This window comes from Alosa sapidissima, chromosome 2, assembly GCF_018492685.1.
Source record: "Alosa sapidissima isolate fAloSap1 chromosome 2, fAloSap1.pri, whole genome shotgun sequence".
Classification (NCBI taxonomy): Eukaryota; Metazoa; Chordata; class Actinopteri; order Clupeiformes; family Clupeidae; genus Alosa; species Alosa sapidissima.
The window spans coordinates 39,156,719-39,180,088 of NC_055958.1; the positions used below are offsets into that span (position 1 = coordinate 39,156,719).

The following is a 23,370-nucleotide window of genomic DNA, read 5'->3' on the forward strand; positions in this document are numbered from 1 at the left end:
TGAAATTCAGTACAGTTTTATTCCATGCCAAAATGAAGCGCTGAGAGAACAGGGGACATTCACACCATAGCCATCTTGCCTACTTATTCAGTTGGAGTTTCAGGTAAAAATGCTATCTAGTGACCAAAGAATGGTGAAGAAAGAAAATAAATGAACCTAAGCAATCTGATCACTCTCATGTGCGTATGTGATAGAGGCCAGCAAGTACAAAGATACAAGGTCAATCGCTGACTCCCAAGTCTCATGTCCCACTCTGTAGGTAACATAGAAGATTAAGGTAGTACTAATGTTAGTCCACCTAACCCATAATTTACCAACATTTAACCCAGTGATACATTGCAAGCTAAATATCACATGATTGGACATTGTAATAAGTGTCCATTCTAGCTATCTAATGATTTGACTAACACAATGTCTTAGATTTAGCTAATGGGTTATGGATTATCACAAACAAAAATGTATTGTGAGCATTTAATATCACTTACCAATTAAATTGTATTAGCGATATCTCTTGCACCACATCATCATGCACATGTATGACGAGACAACCTTAGTACTGCTGAAATAAAACTGTCTGTCTCCAACTGTCTGTCTCCAACCAAACTAAGATGCTCACACATGTTACATGTAGCTTCCAAGATGGTGTCTCACTGGTGGTGGGATTTTGCTGCAGGCCAGACAAATATGCCAGATTCTAGAGAAAAGAATATTTCAAAAATTAACGCTCTGTGATTATCCCTTCATTCACGAGCATTGAAGAGGAGGACTAAAAATTAACCCAAACAACCATGTTGAGGTGTCATTGGATGTACGTAAAAAAAATATGAACATCTCAGGTGTATCATATTCAACAGTAATTTCAAGCTCATTGAGCAAACAGTGATATTAAACATGCATCTTTCTCATGTCCACCACAGTTGTATTCCCCAAGACAACAGAGAAGTTACACACCTGTTACTGCAGTAACCTGGGCATGACAGACGTCAGTTCCATAGGAGTTGGACACTTCACAGGAATACCTTCCAGGTGTATTGCTGTTACATTCATGAAGACACTCCAAGATGCAGGTGTTCCCGATGACCTTGGTGTTGTACCTGTAGGAGGCGTACAACTGCTTTCCATCCTTGTACCACGTCACAAACATCTTTGGTGCTCCCTTAAATGTACACTCCAGTCTGAGCTTTTTACTCAGAGGGAAGCTCACATTCTCCAGCCTCTTGACAAAGCGAGCAGGTTCTGAGTAGAAAGAGAGTACAATGTTACCATGACCTCTAATGAGGGTTCACTCCAAAGGTTTACCAAAAAGCCAATATGCGTCCAAGAAATAATATCTTTCTGCCCATACAGGTACATGTGGGCACTGATGACTGACTAACTGATGAGTCTAGATAGATAGATAGATACTTTATTGATCCAAGAAAGAGTCTATGGCTATATATGAGTGTAATATATTTGGAGCCCACTGCAAAACGTATTTAAGGAACATGCTAACCTTTTGGGAAATTATTTATTTGCCGTCAACAACAGAATTAGATGCAACCTGGTCTCATAGCGAAACGTACCCCTGGGAACGTTTTCGCAAACCCAGCCAAAAACGTATTTTCTGGAGGTGCACACTGGCCAGTGGGGGTTTCTACATTGTTTACTACAGTTAGGTCTGGTCAAATTAGGTCACAGCCTACAAGCTCAGAAGTATTATTTGGTTACCAAACCAAAGTTTTACAAAATATAAGGGCACAAACACTGGACTGCCGTCTATGAGTTAGCTGCCCCACCTTGGTTGCTTTTTTTTTTTGAGCTAGCAGCGCAGTCATTTTAGCTCAATTTCAACACCCAGTTGTGTGCAGGGCCAAGCCGCGCAACTCAACACAACGAACGAAGACCAGATTCGGCACACAGCCGGATTCGAATTTGGCTGGGTTTTGCGAAAATGTTTCGCACTACAAATCCATATTTCTCTGTGTGTGCAATATTCCTGTCTGACACTGTAAGCCAAGAGTGTTAACCAATTAGTGTATAGCTAAAAAGGGATCTATAGGCTAACAGGTCTAACCCACTTCAACTTATTTCTCAAAACATGTTCTTTTATGAATATCATCATCTTCCATGAAATATATGCCTACCTGGAACTGGGAAGACATAACCATGGCAGAGAACAGACCCATACTTATTGGTAATTTCACATGAGTATCTTCCAGCAGTCTCCTTCTTGCACTCCTGCAGGGCTTCCACGGTGCATGAGTTCTCGGTCTGCTTTGTGTTGTGTCTATACGAGGCATAGAGCTGTTTGCCATCCTTGTACCAAGTCACAAACATCTTGGGGGCTCCAGTGAAGGTGCACTCCAGTTTGAGCTTCTGGCTCATTGGGATTAGGAGGTTCTCAAGCTTCCTTTCAAAGCAAGCAAACTCTGAGAGAAACAAGATCATGATTTATGACTTATAAATCGTAAGCCATTGTGTGTGGATAAATCACAATGTTTTTCATCGATAAACTCTGGTAATGAACAAACCTGGTCCTGCAGTGATCTGAGCATGACAGATTACTTTTCCAAACGAATTACTGATTTCACAGGAATACTTTCCAGTTGTTTCTTTTTTGGATTTATGCAGGCATTCCAGTACACAGGAATTGTTGGTGACCTTGGTGTTATATCTATAAGAAGCGTAGAGCTGTTTGCCATCCTTATACCAAGTCACAAATATTTTCTGGGCTCCCGTGAAGGTGCATTCCAGTCTTAACTTTTCGCTCGTTGGAATAGTTATATCCGTCAACTGCTTCACAAAGTGTGGAGCATCTGGGAAGACAAACACAATCCATGAACTCCTTCTGGTACACATGATTATACAAATATCTAAAGAGTCTGAAAGACTGTAACTTACGATTTAGTTCAATTAAAGTAAAATGTGAAACAAAATGTTCTATTTTTTCAAAAATTATTACAACTTAAATTATTACAAGCTACACAAAACCTCTCATAAATAGTATAATAATGTTCCATGTTGAAAGTATTTATAGTTTTTGTATTGAACAAACCTTTCCCCACTGTGATTTCAGCATGGCAGACAGCTGATCCATAGGAGTTGCTGATTTCACACGAATATACTCCAGCAGTTTCCTTGGTGCTTCCATGAAGGCACTCCACAATGCATTTATTGCCCATGAGTTTTGTGTTGTGTCGGTAAGAAGCATACAGCTGCTTGCCATCCTTATACCAAGTGACAAACATTTTTGGGGCCCCAGTAAATGTACATTCCATGGTCATTTTGTCTCCAATATAGACCTGCATGTTGGACAGCTTCTTCACAAAGCGAGGAACATCTAAGCAAAGTTCAAAGCACATTTCAAGATCATTTGAGATTTGAAACGCTGCACAAACGGATGTCTTATCTTCTGTATATTTGCATGAAAACGTAAAAATGCCCAAAGAAACGACTTCAAAGCGTTCCAATGTTTTTCACAAAGAGTTCAAAGACAACCTGTTGTATAGCATGTAGTATTAAGAAGATACAATATGGAATCCATGTCCTGGTTTCTTAACAGCATACAAACCTTTCACTGTTGTAACATCAGCATGGCATATATTTGATCCAAACTTGTTTGACACTTCACAGGAGTATCTTCCCGGGGTGTCCTGGTTACACTCATGCAGACACTCGAGGATGCAGGTGTTCCCGATCACTTTGGTGTTGTATCTGTAGGAGGCGTACAGCTGCTTATCATCCTTGTACCAGGTGATGAATGTTTTGGGGGCCCCGGCGAAAGTGCACTCCAGTCTCAGCTTCTGGCTCATTGGGATGGAAACGTCCTTCAGCTTCTTCACAAAGTGTGGTGGCTCTGAGAGAGGGTTGCAGTTACAACCAATTACACGTTGCAACCACATTCAGGGGTTTAGAGAATCTGTGTGTATGCATTCAAAAGAGAAGCAGAGTGACTAAATTAATATTTACTGAAGCTGGTACTGACCTGCCACTGCAGTGGTTTGATCACTGTATCGTCCTTTGGTGACAAACGGAGAAGGTTCTGAGAGGAAACAAATACAAGATGGTTAAAACATTTAGTCAAGAATGACAAGAAATTGTAAAGTTGTCAAGAAGGCCTGACTAACTGCAAGACAAGTCTACATTGTGAGGCAAATATTTTGGGAAATTGTTTTTAGCATTTTTGAATTTTAATTGTCATTATTCAAATGTTTTTAACTTTAAATGAGTCTATTCAAATGTTTTATCACGATGATGATTAAAAATCATTATATTATTTTGCATATCAGTTTGTTTTAAAGCCCATATGCAATGATTATCTATACATATTGTTTGGGAATCACGTGAATAACAAGAAAGTTACTTTAAGAAATTAAACGTAAGATTTATTTGATTATTTCAAATCAAATTTCAAAAGATGTGCAAGATAGCGTGCATTAAACTAAAACATGCTAAAGCAGAAGTGCATGCATAAAAACATAAATAATCTGTCTTGATTAACTAACAGTTTAGTTAAGTAGTTCAGTTGACAACGTGTAACAATGCAGGAGTGTAAACAATGCTGCACAGTATCAACAGTGTTGTATCTATAAAAAGCATAGAGCTGTTTGTCATCCTTATACCACAAATATTTTCTGGGCTTAATTCACAGATTTAAACTTGATGTGCTTTGGTGATATTTTGATTCCATATGACTGAGCCGATGCGGAGGTTTAAAAAAAAAAAAATGTGTCACTCAGCCGATTGGGAGGTTGTTTTACATAAAAAAGTAAAACATGTTATTCAGAACTATGTTGCTGTTTATCTCCATGACTGCAGCAGTAGGAGATACTAGCAATTGTATGTGACAGCTTGGCGACAAGATGATCTTTGGTAAAGGCACAAGTGATGGTGTAAAATTAAAAAAATATCTTTGATGGCATGTGATTAATGTGATTAAAAACAAAAATGACGCCTTGTGTTTATATACCTCATTGTAATTAACACGCTACTGCTGACAGCCCTAATAACTAAAGTGTATACCTGGAATCAGACAGTCAAAGAAAAAGTCAACAGGAGTTCTTACTTCAGGTAAGGATGGTGGATGGAGGATAGGGTACAAACCTGGTACAGCAACAATCTGGGCATGGCAGAAATCTGTTCCACAAGCATTGCTCACTTCACAAGAGTATTCCCCAGTAGTTCCTTCGTTACAGGGATGCAGGCATTCCAGGACGCATGAATTCTTTGTGACTGTGGTGTTGTATCTGTATGATGCGTACAACTGTTTTCCATTCTTGTACCAGGTGACAAACATTTTGGGGCTTCCGGTAAATTTACACTCCAGTATCAATCTCTTGCTCATTGGGATAAATTGGTCCTGTAGCTGTGTCACAAAACGAGCTGGTTCTGTGAAAGAAAATAGAAGAAGTAATTCTGGGAAGATTAGCGTCAGGGCCATGATATTTGAAATGATGAGGCAGGATGACCTTACTAGATTACAGCAACACCAAAGAACTTTTCCTCTGTCGTACGCACGCTATTTGTTTATCCAGCAACGGCTTTGCAATATATAATGATGTCCATAGACAAGGTAGAATATGTTGCATGATTTTATGAAAGTACTATGTATTGCGACATTCAAATTTGTAGTTTCTTATGTCTCGTTCCATCGAACTACAGATCCGCTACCCGATCTGGCAAACTTACATAGTGCGGTTATAGCCGATAGAGGGCCGCGAAGCGAATGCAGAAGTGTCGTTCATCCTGTTACGAGTTGATGAACCACTGAAACAATTTTGGAAACCTTATTTTAAGGTACAAAAAACTCTTTGGTGTTGCTTTAAAAAGCTATACGAACCTGTAGCTAAAGCAACCTCAGCATGGCATATGTCAGTTCCATAAGAGTTGCTGACTTCACATGAGTATCGGCCAGCCGTCTCTTTCTTGCTCTCATGAAGACATTCCAAGATGCATTTGTTAGCCGCAACCTTCGTATTATGTCTATAAGAGGCATAGAGCTGTTTTCCATCCTTGTACCAAGTGACAAACATTTTAGGAGTTCCCTTGAATTCACACTCAAGTCTTAATTTCTGTCCTACAGTAACGTAGACATCCTTCAACTTCTTCACAAAGCGAGCAGGTTCTAGGGGGAAAAAAAAAAACACAACACATTTGTTAAGTAGGCCTAAATCCATCGGGAGGAAAGAATAAGAGAGATCTCTCAAGGGGCAGTCCAACAAGGCATGCCTCTTTTTAACGTCATGTTATCTGTTACTCTCGGCCTGAGCTATGTGGAATTCTGTAGGATTTGAGTCGTTTTGAATGCAGCCACAGTCTTGACTCTGAGGAAGACGCAGTGCGTCGAAACGTCTTGACTCTGAGGAAGACGCAGTGCGTCGAAACGTCTTGACTCTGAGGAAGACGCAGTGCGTCGAAACGTCAGTTGTTTGTGCACCTTAATAAAAAATGTTTAAACGTTCTCTGAGTGCTCCGGTCATCCCTGGGTGTAGTCTCTCTGAAGTGGCCCAGCCAGTCTTTCTGACTCTTTAGTCCTGGACTGTGAGCACCGATAAGGCTTGAGCGCAAGTGACACCTGTCTTACTATATTAGTGTCTCATGAAACAGTCATGAATGCTTTATGTGCAGTTTATGACAGATGCTATGAATGTGTTATGAAATCACCCATCAAGTAAAAGTATTACCAAGAATTTTTATCAAGGACAAATAAACTGACACTGACCACTGCCCGTTGGTGCCTTCGATACGCCTCCATCTCGGAAAACTGCACAAACAAGATAAACAATTGTGAGTAATGGTTTATTCATTATGAGCCATCCAACCAATAATTCAGAGATTGCATCTCATGTCTGAATCCACAATGCAACTGACCTCCTGATGTTTTGACTTGGGCATGACAGATCACTGTTCCATAGGAATTGCTAAGTTCACAAGAGTATTTTCCACTGGTTTCCTTGTTGCATGGGTGAAGGGCCTCAACGATGCACTTGTTGCCAATGACCTTGGTGTTGTGCCTGTATGAGGCGTACAGCTGCTTGTCGTCCTTGTACCAGGTGACGAACATCTGCGGAGCTCCAGTGAAGGTGCACTCCAGTCTCAGCTTCTCGCTTACTGGAATGCGGAGATCCTTCAACGGTGTCACAAACAGTGGAGGTTCTAAGAGAAACAACATCAGCATCAAAACCTATCATTCTCTTTGTACAGTAACATAACGTGATGTTAGAAAACACACAACACACATGTCGAGGACTGTTTACACTAATTTACATGTATTTTGGTCCCTTAAATAAAAAAAGAATGTGCTCCCCATAGGTCTTAACATATTGAAAAACATTAAACGTATTGAAAACGGTAGTAAAAGCCCAACAATAAGACTGGATTACGCACCTGGCCCAAAGTTGATCTGAGCATGACAGAAATCACTTCCATAAGAGTTGCTAATTTCACAGGAGTACCTTCCGGTGGTATGGCTGGTGCTCTCATGGAGACCTTCCAAGATACAGGTGTTACCCGTCTGTTTTGTGTTGTGCCTGTAGGAGCCGTACACCTGTTTGCCGTCTTTATACCAGGTGACAAACATCTTTTCAGCGCCTGTAAACGTGCACTCAAGATAGAGTTTCTCTCCCCTTTTCAAGATGCGGTCGGTCAGCTTCTTCACAAATTTAGGGGAATCTGAGGTAGAACATGTAAGAGAGGGAGGATAAAAAAGTTATTATGTGGACCTGATGTATGCACAGAAGAATGTGGTTTTGCAAAACATTTCGCAAAACTGCGGATGCTTGTCATTATGAATTCATTCAGTTCTTATCTCATCTACGGCATTACAATTGAAATAGCTCTGGCCCTCCGATCACTCTACTCACCCTGCCATATGTGTACAATAGATGGGGGATAATCAAAATAGGCTTAAGCAACAATAATCAAATGCTGACAAATGAAATTGTTATAGAGCATGATGAAGTAAGGCAAGTTTTGCCCCTGCAGCTTGGTCGTGGGGAGCATCATAGCACTGACCTGATATTGTGCTGACCTCAGCGTGACATATATCAGTTCCGTAAGAGTTGCTGACTTCACACGAGTAAGTTCCAGGTGTGTCGCTGTTGCAGGGGTGCAGAGCCTCCACAATGCATTTGTTCCCAACAATCTTGGTGTTGTATCGATAAGAAGCGTACAGCTGCTTGCCGTCCTTGTACCAAGTGACGAACATCTTAGCAGCACCAGTGAAGGTGCACTCCAGTTTCAAACACTGGCTCATTGGAACACTGACATCCTTCAGTTTCTTCACAAAGCGAGCGGGTTCTGAGACAAACAAAGGCATGGTTCACTGAGTAAGGAACACATGGAGTCTTAAGGCTACACTTGGTCCGCAATGGAGGCACTCCATTTGCGGTGAGTAAAATAGTTTTACTGTACGTACACACCACCACCGACTTGAGCTTTCAAAGAAGCTTGGGTTGCTCTGTCAAGGACGCTTGTCAAAAAAGTACAGGGAAGCTTTGGATGCTTTGGCCACTCTGACGTGGTAGCATTCTACATTCGATCATGTTCTATCTTACTACTTTATTTTAAGGCCGTCTATTCCGATTGGTTGCTAGTCGTTGGTTGCTGAACCGTGTCACAGCTCATTACCATACTTTCTGCTTGACGCTTAAGTCGCTGAAGATGCCCAAAACGCGACGGCGACGGATTTGCCGCTTCAAGCAGCTGAGAGAAGCCGGCTTCCATTGAAAATGAATGACTTCCTGAATCTTTGGAACCTCAAGTCGGCGGCGGTGTGTACGTACAGTTAGAAGACGTTTTTGAACGGATGTGTCGCTATTACATCCATTCGACAGATCCATTGATTATAGTGGAAGCTAACTGATGCAGCAGACGTTCCACAAACAGAACGCTTCAGTTACATGTCCAGTGTAGCCTGTCTGTTGATGTGAAAATTAAATGCTAGATGTTTACAAAAAAACAATACAGGTCCTAGCAGCGCTGTATCTCATTTCTGAATATATGACTGATGATGTAAATCTAAAATAGACAAATAGGCTAAGAAACAGTTTCTACCCAACAGCCATAATCTCACTGAACGGTGAACGGTGCTACCAAAGCATAGCTTTATGTTTTACATTTTATGAATGTGGATGTGTATGGGTGGGATATATGTGGGGTGTAAAGTTTTTATGCCCTTTTTTTATGTCATTTTATGTCCATAGTGACTTGTTTTACTTATTTATTGCTACTTTTGCTCTGAACAAGAGGAATGCACTTAATTTCGTTGTACCTGTGACAATGACAAATAAAGATATTCTATAGACCCTTTCAACAATAAAAACAAAAACAATGCTTGAACATTCTATTTGGTTCCCAATCTACTTCCTCTGCATTAAGATAACATATGGAATGTTAAAACGGAAGCCTTGTGGGGCCAACTATGATGCTGATAATGGAACTCTCTTGAAAGGGTCTATTCTATAAAATACAGTACGTGAAGATACTTTTGCGGCACACCCACCTGCAACTGTAGTGATCTTTGCGTGAGAGACATCTGTGCCATAAGAGTTGCTCACTTCACACGTGTATATTCCAGTGGTTTCATTGTTGCACTCATGAAGGCACTCCAAGATGCAAGAGTTCCTGGTGACCTTGGTGTTGTATCTATACGAAGCATAGAGCTGTTTGCCATCCTTGTACCACGTGACGAAAAGCTTCGGGGCTCCAGTGAATGTGCACATGAGTCTCAGCTTCTGGCTCACTGGGATGGTGAGGTTTTGCAGCTTCATCACTAAGCGAGCAGGTTCTGTGAAGGAGAAAAACAGTGAATTTATTCACTTCCACCACTGCACAAGGCGCATGGTTAGATCCACTTAGCCATTGGAATACTAACATATTGTACTAAATCAATGCTTAAATGATTCAATCACTGCTAAAAAAGATTATAAACCAATACGTCATGGTATTTGACTAACCTGTGACTGCTGTGACTTGCGCATGACAGATCTCACTTCCATAGGCATTATAAACCTCACAGGAGTACTTTCCACTGGTCTCCTTGTTTGCCTCATGCAGACACTCGAGGATGCATGTGTTTCCGATGACTTTTGTATTATATCTGTAAGAAGCGTAGACTTGCTTCCCCTCCTTGTACCACGTGACGAACAGCTTTGGAGCTCCGGTGAAAGTACACTCCAGTCGGAGCTTCTTGCTCATGGGAACGGTGTGATCCTTCAGCTTTTGGACAAATCGAGCAGGCTCTGAGAGGAAGGAACATTTGTGTTAATTCTACAAATCACATCCAAGAGCAGTTCTGAATCTCAGTGTCCCCTAATCTCTTAGCCCTGAAGAAGACTTAATTGACATCTGATAAGTGATTGAGTTTGAGAGGCTGTAAGGGATATTGAGATTTATTTGAAATTATGTAAGATGTGGGATAATTTGTATATGTTTCAAATTTACTGTAATGTTTAGACCACAAAGCTTTCCCACAATATCACTTCTATCACCAAATTGTCATTTCAGGCAAACCCACAATGAATGAAGTTAAAAATGTGCATTATGTAATGGAATCATTCATATTCATTGTACACCACAGTCGTTATTAGAGGAGAACAGAGTGGTTACACACCTGTCACTGTAGTAATCTGGGCATGACAGATGTCAGTCCCATACAAGTTGGACACTTCACAGGAATACCTTCCAGGTGTGTCCTTGTTACACGCATGAAGACACTCCAAGATGCAGGTGTTCCCGATGACCTTGGTGTTGTACCTGTAGGAGGCGTACAACTGCTTTCCATCCTTGTACCACGTCACAAACATCTTTGGTGCTCCCTTAAATGTACACTCCAGTCTGAGCTTTTTACTCAGAGGGAAGCTCACATCCTCCAGCCTCTTGACAAATCGTGCAGGTTCTGAGTAAAATGAGAATAAGATGACACAATATTACAACTTATAAAGGTTTACCTTTTTTTTTACACATATTTTTTTATTGATTTCACAGGTTTAAGCAAAAGAACAATTTACATCAAAAGGCTTATTTTCAATTTTCCTTCAAATGCACTCCCTTTCATTCCCCACCCTCTCCAGTCATCCACACTACATAGTCTACACTGTACAGGTTATACAACATGCACAAAACTAAAAATAATGTGCAATGTATAATGCCACATACATCCACACATACAATTGGAAACAAAAAACAAAACAAAACAAACACAAAAAAAAAAAACGAAACCAAATGGGAAGGGGGTAGGTTAAACAAATCTGCAAGTGAAATAAGGCAGTAGGGTCGGATTGTGCTCTGAGCACTCTGAGGCATGCCGAAAGACAGTACCACTTGAAAATGGTGTTATTTATCTTCAAGTGTTTTTAATTCTCTTATGTATTGCAGTGTTGGATTCCAAACTAACTCAAATTTATCAGGAGACCCTCTTAAATTGTATTTTATTTTTTCTAGATTGAGGAACATCATAAGATCTTTAAGCCATGTGGACGCCGTGGGGGCGACTTAGCGGTGACTTCCATCCTAGTAGTATTCTTCTCCGCGCTAGTAAGGATGCAAAAGCAATAGTGTCTTTTGCCCACTTCCTGAAATTCTCATGGTTTGGTATTATCCCAAAGATACCAACTTCTATGCTTGGTGACAACGTAACACTTAGAAATTTGGACAAATGGCTAAAAATATTTGTCCAGTAATCATGAAGACGAGGACAAGACCAAAACATGTGTGTCATGTTTGCTGGAGATAAATTACATCTGTTACAGCTGTATGTGACATTAGGATATATTTTGGAAAGTTTAGAATTGGTAAAATAAATGCGGTGGATCACTTTGAACTGTATTAAACTCAGCCTTGCACAAGATGTACTCCCATCCACTCTGGTGAGCGCTTCCTTCCAATTATTGTCAGATATGGGGCAGCCCAGCTCCTCCTCCCAGTCTTTTCTAATCTGGTCAAGCGAGGTCTCTGTAAATTGGGATATTGAAGTATATATTCTGGAGATGAGGCCTTTTTGACTGGTAGGAATGTCCAAAATTGAGTCGACTGCTGAATCAGGTGGGGCGTTTGGAAAAACTGAATTATTCAACTTGGCAAAGTTACGGATCTGGAAATAACGAAAAAGATGTGACTGTGGGAGGTTAAACCTTTCACAGAGCTTGGTAAAACTATTAAAGGAGTTATCAGTATAGAGGTCTCTTAAATTTGTAAGGCCCGACCTTTGCCAAAAGGAAAAGGCTGCATCAATATTGGGGGGAAGAAAAAGATGGTTATTGCCAGTGTTTGGAATAACGCCGTTTAAAAGAACGCCGTTAGGTAACAACGTTATTTTTTCAGTAACGGGGTAATATAATTAATTACTTTTTACAATGTTACAACGCCGTTAACGTTACTGGACGTTAAATGCGGTACGTTACTTACTTTGCATTGATTGAATAAACTGTGTAATCCGAACGCACCCCTGGCTCACAGCTAGTGAGGAGGTGGGTTAATAGGTACCTTCTGAGCCTACGTCATTACGTTCACTGGAGGCAAAACAAACCATCACCTCAGCTGGGAAGCTAAACGAACAGTCATATTCGGGAGGCTAAAGGTTATCATGGTCTCACCTTGCTGTGCTGTCGGGTGCCAGAACCGAAAAAGTCATCTGTTAAATTTGAAATAAGTAGGCCTAGGCTACAGTTTCCAGTGAGAACGTAGTTGTTCGTTTGACTCACGATAACCCAAGCCTTGTATCGGAACCTCACATATTAGCCTACCAATCGTCCTGTATTTCCAACCTCTTTACATGTATGTCACTTATTCATTTCTATACAAACCAAGACTGCGGATTCCTAAAAAAACGCAAGCGCCCACACCATAAGTGTATCTAAATAAGCTATGTAGCCTACCAAAAATTTAATTTTACTGTGACTCGAAGAGCTAAACCAAATCCTTGATTACTAGCTACTAGGCTACTACTGTGTAAGGCCCAGCACTAACTCCGAGCGTGGTAAACAAAATTGGATATTTCAGGCAGTAAAAGCCCCGGTAAGAAACAAACTAGATTTTGTTCAAATCTAGACACCTATGGCTACTGAAAATGTGAGGTTCATTTATCAAATGTTATTTTGAAGTATTAAAAAACATTGTTGTTTTAGAATTTTCAAACGAAATGGTTGGTAATTAGCACGTTTGCAATACATCTTTGCCTTGTGACATGGGCGGGCGCTGGCTCGGTAAAATGTCGGTTCGGCAAACACAAAATTCACCACGTCATTGTAGGCCTATTGTAAGTCTTGGACATGACCATTTAGGAGATAGTTATATGCATTCAATGATTTATACACCCTCAGCTTCTCCTTACTGTAGACACTCGGTTTTTCAATAATGTCCGGCCATTCAACTGATGGCAAACCTGTCTTTCCAATCACTGACGGTATTGGGTCTGTCAGGATGGTCCCATCTGATAATGTAGCCTTAGTTTTTTCAAATAATCCTCCTGATCACGTACACTGAGTGTATGTACGTATTGTGTTATATCGTTACACATTTTAGCAAAGATTTTAGATTACTGTCTGATTTTAGCCGCCTCACTAGTACTATTCAAATAGCCGCCTCACTATCCAAACGATTGTTTCTGCCTCCAGTGACGTCACGCCCACCCGAATGTTTATGTTTTCACCACCGTTGCGAAGGGGTCTATAAAGACGTAGCGATTATGATTGGCTAAGGCAGAGTCATGTTTCATGATAGCCAATCAAAGCCAGTGTTTTTACACACTTGCCAGCACACGCGCCACACACACACGCAGCAGCTTAAGTAGAGATTCGACGAAACAGCAGGTCAGGAGCAATCCGATAAAAAGTTGACATTTTCAAGGTGGAGATATAAGCACTACTTCAAATTCATTGTGGTCAAAGGCAACAAGAACGTGCATGTAAAGTGTAGGCTACATTATGTCCAGGAGCGAAGACTTTGTCGACATCCGTTGAAAGCAACTCTAATTTAATGAGGCATCTCACACACGTATCTAAAGCTAGTGGCCAAAAACACTGATAGCCTACCTCCACCACAGATGATAGCTCGCCATCCACTAGCAAAGAAGGACTCGGAGCAAAGTCCTCCAAGCAGCAAAAGCTAGATCTTTCTGCCTCACAACAAAGGCTGAAGTCAACCGTAGGTCTGTCGATGTGCAATATCTTGAATTTCCCCTTGGGGATCAATAAAGTATCTATCTAACTATCTATCTATCTAATAAATATCGAAAGTTATGTAGCCTACAAACACCTGTCTGTTCTACTAATTTCAACTGGCTTTTCAAAACTGCTCAAAAAATCTAAATTCTTTGACATATAGCAACTTTTTTTTTAACAGTAACGCAAATAGTTACTTTCCCTGGTAACGAGTTACTCTTATCATAGAGTAGTCCTAATTCAGTTACTAACTCAGTTACTTTTTGTAACAAGTAGTGAGTAACTATAACTAATTACCTTTTTAAAGTAACGTTCCCAACACTGGTTATTGCAAATGGGGCTATGGTTAGATAACCCCTTGAATCGAAAAGTAAGTCTAAATTGAGACCAGATCCTTAGGGTAGTTATAACAATGGGATTACCTGTGTATTGAGTGGACTGAATGGGTAGTTTAGATGTGGGCAGAGCCAAAAGTGAAGTGGAGGTAAATGAACTAGCCTCGATCTCACACCAATTTAGCGTCGGCTCCTGAACCCAGAGAAGCATTTTCTGTATGTTGGCTGCCCAATAATAATTTCTCAAGTTTGGGAGCGCTAGTCCACCGACTGATCTGTCTCTTTGTAAAAACCCACGTTTGATCCTGGAGACCCCATTGTTCCATATAAAGGAGGAGATCAATTTGTCAACTGTACTAAAGTATGATTCTGGTAGAAAGACTGGCAGACACTGAAAAAGATATAAAAAGCGTGGAAGTACATTCATTTTTATGCAATTTGTCCTACCTGCAATTGTTAAATGCAAACCCTTCCATCTTTCCAAATCTAGTTTAATCTGTTCCATTAAAGGTAGAAAATTGTTTTTGAAAATGGTTGATAAATGTCAACAGATATTCACCCCTAAGTATCTAAAGCTGCTTCCAGACATCTTAAAGGGAATGTCTCCATCAGTAATTTGTGGGTCTGGGTACTAAGAAGCATTCACTTTTTGAGTAGTTCAGTTTATAACCTGAAAAAGTTCCAAATCTATCTAGCAGTTAAATTATGTGAGGGATAGTGGTTAATGGATCAGAATTAAACAGCAATAAGTCGTCTGCATAAAGTGAAAGTATATGTTTGGAGCCACCTCTAGTAATCCCCTGATTATAGCTGGTTGATTGAAGTGCGATAGATAATGGTTCGATCGCCACAGCAAATAATAGGGGACTCAGAGGACACCCCTGACGCGTAGACCTGCAGAGTGTGAAGTTTTGAGACCTCATTCCATTTGTATTTACTGAAGCTTTGGGTGAGGTATATAATAACTTTATCCAGGACATGTATTTAGAGCCCATATGGAATCTGTTAAGGACATCAAACAGGTACCCCCACTCCACCCTGTCAAAAGCCTTTTCAGTGTCTAGTGAGACCACCACTTCTGATGTCTCACCAGGAGCTGGGGATAAAAGGATATTAAGAAGTCTGCGAATATTTGAGAAGGAATGGCGATTTTTCATAAATCCCGTCTGGTCTGACGATATAATATCCAGTAAAACAGGTTCCAATCTCATAGCAAGTATTTTAGCTAGAATTTTATAGACATTATTCAAGAGTGATATCGGTCTGTAGGAACCGCACTCGGTACTATCCTTGTTTGGTTTCAACAACAAGGTTATGGAGGCAGGATGTTATGGAGGCCTCTGTGAGGGTTTGGGGTAGGGTTCCCTGATCCAAAGAGTCATTAAACATTTTAAGAAGAAGAGGGCTTAGCTCAGGGGCGGGCAAACTTTTTGGCTCAAGGGCCACATTGGGTTTTGAAAATTGCCCGGCAGGCCGCACAACCTACGGATGGGCCCTCCACAGTTTTTAAATGGTCAGTAGTGGGAACTGCTGTTGCCTTTATGATTTCCTTAAAAGTTTCTTATAAGAAGGACATATCACTTATCAACAATGACAAGCCAGAACCTGCGGCTCTCTCTCCCTCTCGTGAGTGCGTTCCCAATTAAATGGATCGCATAATGTTCACATAATGGCCGCAGTTTGCCCACCCCTGGCTTAGCTTATCAATGATTTTTTATAAAACTCTATAGGATACCCATCTGGGCCAGGGGCAGGGGTGGAGCTTGAGGGGGTGCGGGGGGTGCGGCACGCGCACCCGCGTGGGTAAGGTGGGACGGGCCTCTCCCACGGCACAAGGCCGGAGGAGCTAAGATCATGCAAACGGTTTCTTTTCAATCATTTTCATCAGAGTGGGACGTATTAGGCTTATAGGTTGCCCCAGTCAGGACGAGTTATGACTCACGGTTGCTGAAAAGTTTTGAAATTTACTTTGATGATTTACTAGGTGTAAAATATTGAATAAAATGTTCTGCTGTATGACTGGCTTTATTTTAACTCTCATATTGAACTTTACGACGTGCAAATTTACAAAATTGGATCAACGATATTGTCTCCTACAGACGTCAATGAGAGAACACTTAGCCTGCATGATTTTGGTTTCGATTTTCTAATTGGAGTAAGTCTTTGTGACAACACGTCATGATACATTTGATAATGTTTGATCGTTGTTTTGGTATGAAGCATCTTTTACGTAGCCTAATGAATGCGCTCTAGAAAGTGAAAGTAGCCTAACCTAGGCCTATGCGCTCTGTGTCTGAGCTGTCTGTGTACGTCCGCAATTGATTACGTTCCTCAAATGGAGAACTCATCAATCTCATGGTATTTTTGCCCTAAAATGCATGAAACATGCAAGTTCAAAATCCCGCCAGTAGCCACGTTACATCTCCGTTTCATATTTGCCTAGGCTACTAGCCTACAATAAATTGAACGAACTCAACTGACAACAGGTATCTACTGATTCGGTCATTGAGACTATGAATACAGTAGCCTACAACAAACTTTCTCTCTTTCTGAAGTTTATTTTTGTATTCCGGGGTACAGTAGCCTAATTGCATAATGTCTTGACAATAGTTTTTCTTACAGCTTGCTGTTTAAACTGACTGCGCCGCTCTGAACTTTCCTGCCAGGTTTATGACGTAAACCGCATCTCGGCTCTGGCATTGCCTAAACTCATTGTGTGGGAAATCAGATTATCTGTCAATATTGGGCTTTGAAAGTAAGGGATATTTGCTCAGTAACAGTAGAAGTAATAGTACATTTTGTAACATTTATAGAGAAAGCGAGGGGAAGTTAAATTAGAAATTAGAATCGTTGGAAATTGAAAACACATACAAAAACATATTCGGGGCTTTTGAAAAGAGATTCGGGGGTTGAGCCCCCGAAAACACCCCCTCGCTCCGCCAATGCAACCACCCAGCAGTAACTTCTGCATTCAGTGAGATTTGCACCGCCCTAATTTTATTTTTGACTCTTCCCGTCACCGTTGCAACCTCTGAGCGCTCATTTTCCCCCGGCCCGGCTCTGACTTGTTCCGCCACTGGCCAGGGGCTTTGCCTCTTTGCATTAATTTAATTGCATCAGTAATTTCATTAATTTTTAGAGATTGATCCATATCATTTGCTTTGTCAGGAGCAATGGATGGAAATTCCAAATTATCGAGAAATGTTGTTCTATATGTGTCAGTGTTAGAGGCTTCAGAAGTGTATAGTTTAGAGTAATACTTTTTAAAGGTGTCATTAATGACAGACGGGAGTATTGTAAGTTCTCCTGAAGAAGTTCTTATTTGTCTAATTTGTTGGTGGTTAGCTGGTGAGCCAACAGTCGTCCTGCCTTCTCACCATGTTCATACAAAAAACCTTGTGAGTGCAATAGCAGCTTTTCTGTTTCATGTGTTGTAAATAGATTATAATCCATTTGCAGATTTTGACTCTCTTTTACAAGCTCTGGGGATGGTGATATTGATTGTTTGTTATCCAATTTTTTAATATTTTTTCAGTAGCTGCTCTTGTTTTTGTTTTTTACATTTGTTTAAACTTGCAGAGTACGATATAATCTCTCCTCGAATAACCACTTTTAATGTTTCCCAAAGCAAAGAGGGCAATATGAAATCTGAGTTGTTGTTTATAAGGAAATTATCAATTGCTGCAGAAATTGTGCAATTAAATGCATTATCATTGAGCAGTGTACAGTTCAACCTCCAGGGGGGCTTGTTTTTTGTAAGAGTGTGAAGGAAAGGTCAAGAAGCAGTGGAGCATGATCCGATATGACTATGGCGGAGTATTCCGTGTGAATTCCGGAGTATTCCGACAGCTGGAAGGAGATCATTGCCAATGAAAAAGTAATCTATACGTGAGAAAGTTTTATGAACCTGGGAGTAAAATGAAAATTGTTTTTTATCAGGGTAGAGGAAACGCCATGGGTCCACACTTCCTAATTGGTTCATGAACGAAGAGAAGGCTTTGGCCATTTTAGATGGTGGGTGTTGTCTGGAGGAGGATCTGTCCAGTAGCGGGTCAATTGCACAGTTAAGGTCACCCCCCCAAAATTAATTGATGACCGCTTAAATTTGGGAGAGATGACACCACTTTTGTAACAAATGCTTCATCATCCCAGTTGGGTGCATACAAGTTTACAAGAGTAACTGCTACATGGTTAAGAGAACCTGTAACTATAATGAATCGGCCTTGAATGTCAGCTATTTTATTTCATAACTTTTTTATGAAATAAAATAGCTGCACCTCGTGCTTTGCTACTAAAATTGGATTGGAAACAATGGCCAATCCACGACGCCCTCCGTCTGTGGTGGTCCTTAGTGATCAGATGGTTCTCCTGCAGAAAAGCTACATCCGTTTTCAAGTGTTTTAAATAGGATAATATTCTGCCCCTCTTGACTGGGCTATTAAGCCCTTTAACGTTCCAGGATACAAACCTCAGGTTTGCTCCTTTACCTTTTATTATGTTAGCCATATGTAATGGTCAGAGGCATGTACTGTAAAATAGTGGCACTGCCTTGATATGAAAAGATGAGAGCAGGGGAAGGGGAGGAGAAAAAAAACATATAGGGGACATATATACCAACAGCTGTAGTAAGCACATACCCACCCTCCCATAGAATTACCCCATATTAAACTCTCAGAACGGAGAGTGTACAACATTAATGCAAAATCTAACATCAGGATTATCCATAACGCACCACTTCCAGATGGCATGAACCACTTCACTTCTACTTGATTCAGGGGGCTCCTATTTTAAGTAATGAATCCTGTGTATACTGAGATATTAAGCACTAAAATAAGATCAGTAGGGAGGTATAATATAGGCCTATAATCAAGGTTCGTCTACCCCTTATCATTAATTGTTATTATGTATTTTTTATGTATATGTATTTATACAGAATAAGGAAACAGAACGATAGGCCTATCATAAAAATAGAATTCAGGTAATCACAAATCTCCAAAAAAGTACTCACAACAGGTTTTTTATCAATCCAAATTAACAGAAAATTCTAACTTGCTGGCTGTAACAAACATCTCGGGATGAGGCCGATTTCTAGGCCTACTGGTCAGAGACGTTGATGTGCTGGTCATGAAAGTCCTGGGCTTTTTGTGGCGAATCAAAATAATAGTCCTGATCTTGGAATGAGACGTGAAGATGGCCTGGGTGCAGCAGGCGAAACTTTATTCCCTTCAGATACAAGGAATTTTTAATCCCGTTAAATGACGCTCGCTGTTTGGTCAGTTCAAAACTGATATCTGGGTAGACTTTCAGTTCGGATTCATGGTAGGTCATCTGATGTCTCCTGGCCTATCTCAGGACTTTCTCTTTCTCTTGAAAACGGAGGAATTTGACGATAAATGCTCTTGGCTTCTCTGTATTACTGTCCCCCGATCTGTGGAGGGAACGATGCTCTCTCTCGATCTCTGGGGTCACCGTCATCAGCAAGTCTGACACAAACTTAGTTGGGTCCTGGCCACTTTCACTCCCCTCAGGCATGTTGATTATTCTCAAATTCGAACGTCTGGATCTATTTTCGAGATCGTCGATTTTATCCAGAAGTTTTCTACACTGGGATTGAAGCGTTTTAACAGTAGTCTCCATCTCGGTGAGTTTTCCAAAGTTTTCCCCAGCCAAAACTTCTGTTTGAGTGAGACGGTTATTAAACGATGATACCTGTTGTCCCAGTGAATCCACCGATGATTTGAGGGATTGTGTTGACTCGTGGATCAGAGCCGCCACATCGGTCTTGAAGCTTTCACGCTGATCATTAAGTAGGGATTCGAGGTCGTTTTTGGTAATCGGGCTGTCTTTTTTAGTTAGTCCAGTCAGCTTCTCTAGCCATGTTAGCTAACTTAGCCGAAACTCATTAGTGCTACTCATTAGGCCTATTTCTTGACACTCTCGTATAAAGTGTGTATGAACGTCCAGTTTCAAGTCAACCAAAATATAAGAAAAAAGGTACTAAGGTTGTTCAGCTCAAAAATATGAAAAGGTTAGTCGGAGCCCCCTTTTGCGCGTCTGGTCACTAACTCGTCATGCCGGAAGTCCATGAAGGTTTACCTTTAACGAAAGTTTATTCTAGAACCAAGCATGAAATATTTTCAAAAACATCTTATGTTGTTTCTGCATAGCTTACGACTGAAGCTATTCAGGAAATTACTGATGACACAATTTGCATTGTCTTGAAATATAATAATGTCCATAGGATTGCCTGTACAAGGCTTAGAACATCTCAAGTCAGACAACCAATATCCTCCATTGCAGTAATTCTACCTGTAATTGGGTTGATGAGGGCATGGCAGAGATCTGTCCCATACTGATTGACGATTTCACAGGAGTACCTTCCAGCCGTCTCCTTCTTGCATTCATGTAGGCATTCCATGATGCAAGAGTTATCAGAGAGCTTTGTGTTGTATCTGTTGGAGGCATTGAGCACTTCACCATCTTTGTACCAAGTGGCAGAAATCTTGGGAGCGCCAGAGAATGCGCACTCCAGTTTGAGTTTCTGGCTCATTGGGATTAGGAGGTTCTGAAGCTTCTTCACAAAGCGAGCCGACTCTGAGAGAAAGAAGATTAAAATGGATATAATCTCACTGTTACAGATCAGGAATGGAAATATACATGATTTGTTCATAGATTAACTCTATAAACTATTAAACTTCATAAACCTGAACAGCTGAACAAACCTGGGTCTGCAACGATCTGGGCATGACAGATTGCTGTTCCATAAGAGTTGCTAATTTCACAGGAGTATTTTCCAGTAGTTTCTTTGTTTGGTTTATGCAGGCCTTCCAATATGCAGGAATTGTTGGAGACTTTGCTGTTGTATCCATCAGAGCCACAGAGCTGTCTGCCATCTTTATACCAACTCACAGATACTTTCTGGGCTCCCGTAAAGGTGCATTCTAGCTTCAACATTTTGTTCAGTGGAAGGGTCATGTCCACCAGTTTCTTCATAAAGTGTGGAGTATCTGAGAGGAAAAATACAATGTTCTTTATTCACTGATATTGGATCCTATTTTTCAGTTATTTCTAAATATGACAATCTGTAAGTTTATGATCTGTGAATATACAACAAAGTACTCCAGTACAGTAAAATTACTTTATAAAAGATTAATCGTAAAGTACTGTACAAACCTGTTCCTACTGTGATATCAGCATGGCAGATAGATGATCCACGAGAATTGCTTATTTCACATGAGTATCTTCCTGCAGTGTCTCTTGTGCTGCCATGAAGGCACTCCACAATACATTTATTGCCCATGAGTTTTGTGTTGTGTCGGTAAGAAGCATACAGTTGCTTGCCATCCTTATACCAAGTGACAAATATTTTTGGGGCCCCAGTAAATGTGCATTCCAGGGTCATTTTGTCTCCAATATAGACCTGCATGCTGGACAGCTTCTTCACAAAGCGAGGAGAATCTGGACAGATTTAGAACTGTTTAAGTCAATGTCAATTGCACTTAATAAATGAATATACAATGCATTGCTAAGATAGAATCAATGCCCTTAGGGCCTTTAATGTACAAACCTGTCACTGTTTTCACCTCGGCATGACACCTTTCAGATCCAAACTTGTTTGACACTTCGCAGGAGTATCTTCCCGTGGTGTCCTGGTTACACTCATGCAGACACTCGAGGATGCAGGTGTTCCTGATCACTTTGGTGTTGTATCTGTAGGAGGCGTACAGCTGCTTATCATCCTTGTACCAGGTGATGAATGTTTTGGGGGCCCCGGCGAAAGTGCACTCCAGTCTCAGCTTCTGGCTCATTGGGATGGAAACGTCCTTCAGCTTGTTCACAAAGTGTGGTGGCTCTGAGAGAGGATGGGCATTAAAACTTAGTAACTATTTCCACTACATGCAACGGTGTGAGTGAATCTTCAAACTCAAGCATTGAAAAAAAGGAAGCACAGTTCTCAGATACTGACCTGCCACTGCAGTGATTTGAGCATAGCATACATCTGTTCCATATTTGTTAGTGATTTCACAGGAGTATCTTCCTGTAGTTTCTGCGTTGCTCTCATGAAGGCATTCCAGGATGCAGGATTTCTTAGTGACCTTTGTGTTATATCTATAGGAGGCATACACTTGTTTGCCATCCTTATACCATGTGACAAACATCTTCTGGGCTCCGGTGAAGGTACATTCCAGTCTGAGTTTCTTGGTCATTGGAACAGACAGATCCTTCAACTTAGAGACAAACTGTGGAGGTTCTGAGAGGAAACAAATTGAAAGCAATTTTATTTTTTCATTAACATTTTATGTAAATTGAATGGACAATATTGTTTCTTATCTTAAGCAATAGCAAATCTAAAGTTGACCAAAGTGTCTTTCAGTAAAGAACTGTTTGAACATGAGGATGTGCCACTTCAATTATGCAAAGATGATAATGTACAAACCTGGAACGGCAACAATCTGGGCATGGCAAATATCAATTCCGTATGGATTGCTAACTTCACAAGAGTAAATTCCAGATGTTTCCTGGTTACAGGGATGCAGACATTCCAGAATGCACTTGTTGTTTTTCACTTTAGTGTTGTATCTGTATGATGCATAAAGTTGCTTCCCTTCCTTGTACCAGGTAACAAACATTTGTGGGCTTCCAGTAAATGTGCACTCCAGTATCAATCTCTTGCTCATTGGGATGGTGTGGTTCTTTAGCTTTTCCACAAAACGAGCTGACTCTGTGAAAGATAAGGTGGAATACAATTTAAAGCAAGTACTGGATTGATGATAATCTGAGTTTGACATGATATTTTTTTCAAATATAGAAAGATAGATACCATAATTTCCCGCCTATTAACAGAGTTTATACATTGATTTTACAAATATTTTCTTCAGCTATGAGGCTAATACATA

The 23,370-nt window shown here is 40.6% G+C and overlaps 1 protein-coding gene across 3 annotated transcripts; it reads right to left on the reverse strand.

Annotated features, from left to right (window-relative positions):
- Positions 1-23,193, reverse strand: LOC121690078 (titin-like). 3 transcript variants are annotated; one of them, XM_042070429.1, is made up of 22 exons: positions 22,911-23,193; positions 22,440-22,724; positions 22,041-22,325; positions 21,647-21,931; positions 21,196-21,480; positions 20,783-21,067; positions 10,592-10,876; positions 9,936-10,220; positions 9,482-9,766; positions 7,993-8,277; positions 7,366-7,650; positions 6,850-7,134; positions 6,701-6,742; positions 5,819-6,103; positions 5,083-5,367; positions 3,965-4,021; positions 3,551-3,835; positions 3,035-3,319; positions 2,511-2,795; positions 2,124-2,408; positions 952-1,236; positions 1-694 (listed from the first exon to the last, which is right to left on the reverse strand). In XM_042070429.1, the coding sequence occupies exons 1-22, from the start codon at positions 23,149-23,151 to the stop codon at positions 648-650; spliced, it is 5,517 nt and encodes a 1,838-aa protein (XP_041926363.1). In that variant the 5' UTR covers positions 23,152-23,193; the 3' UTR covers positions 1-647. The 3 variants fall into 3 exon arrangements, with proteins under 3 accessions (XP_041926363.1, XP_041926370.1, XP_041926378.1); XM_042070436.1 differs by lacking the exon at positions 5,819-6,103; XM_042070444.1 differs by lacking the exons at positions 6,701-6,742; positions 6,850-7,134; positions 7,366-7,650; positions 7,993-8,277.
- Between the last annotated feature and the right edge of the window lie 177 nt (positions 23,194-23,370).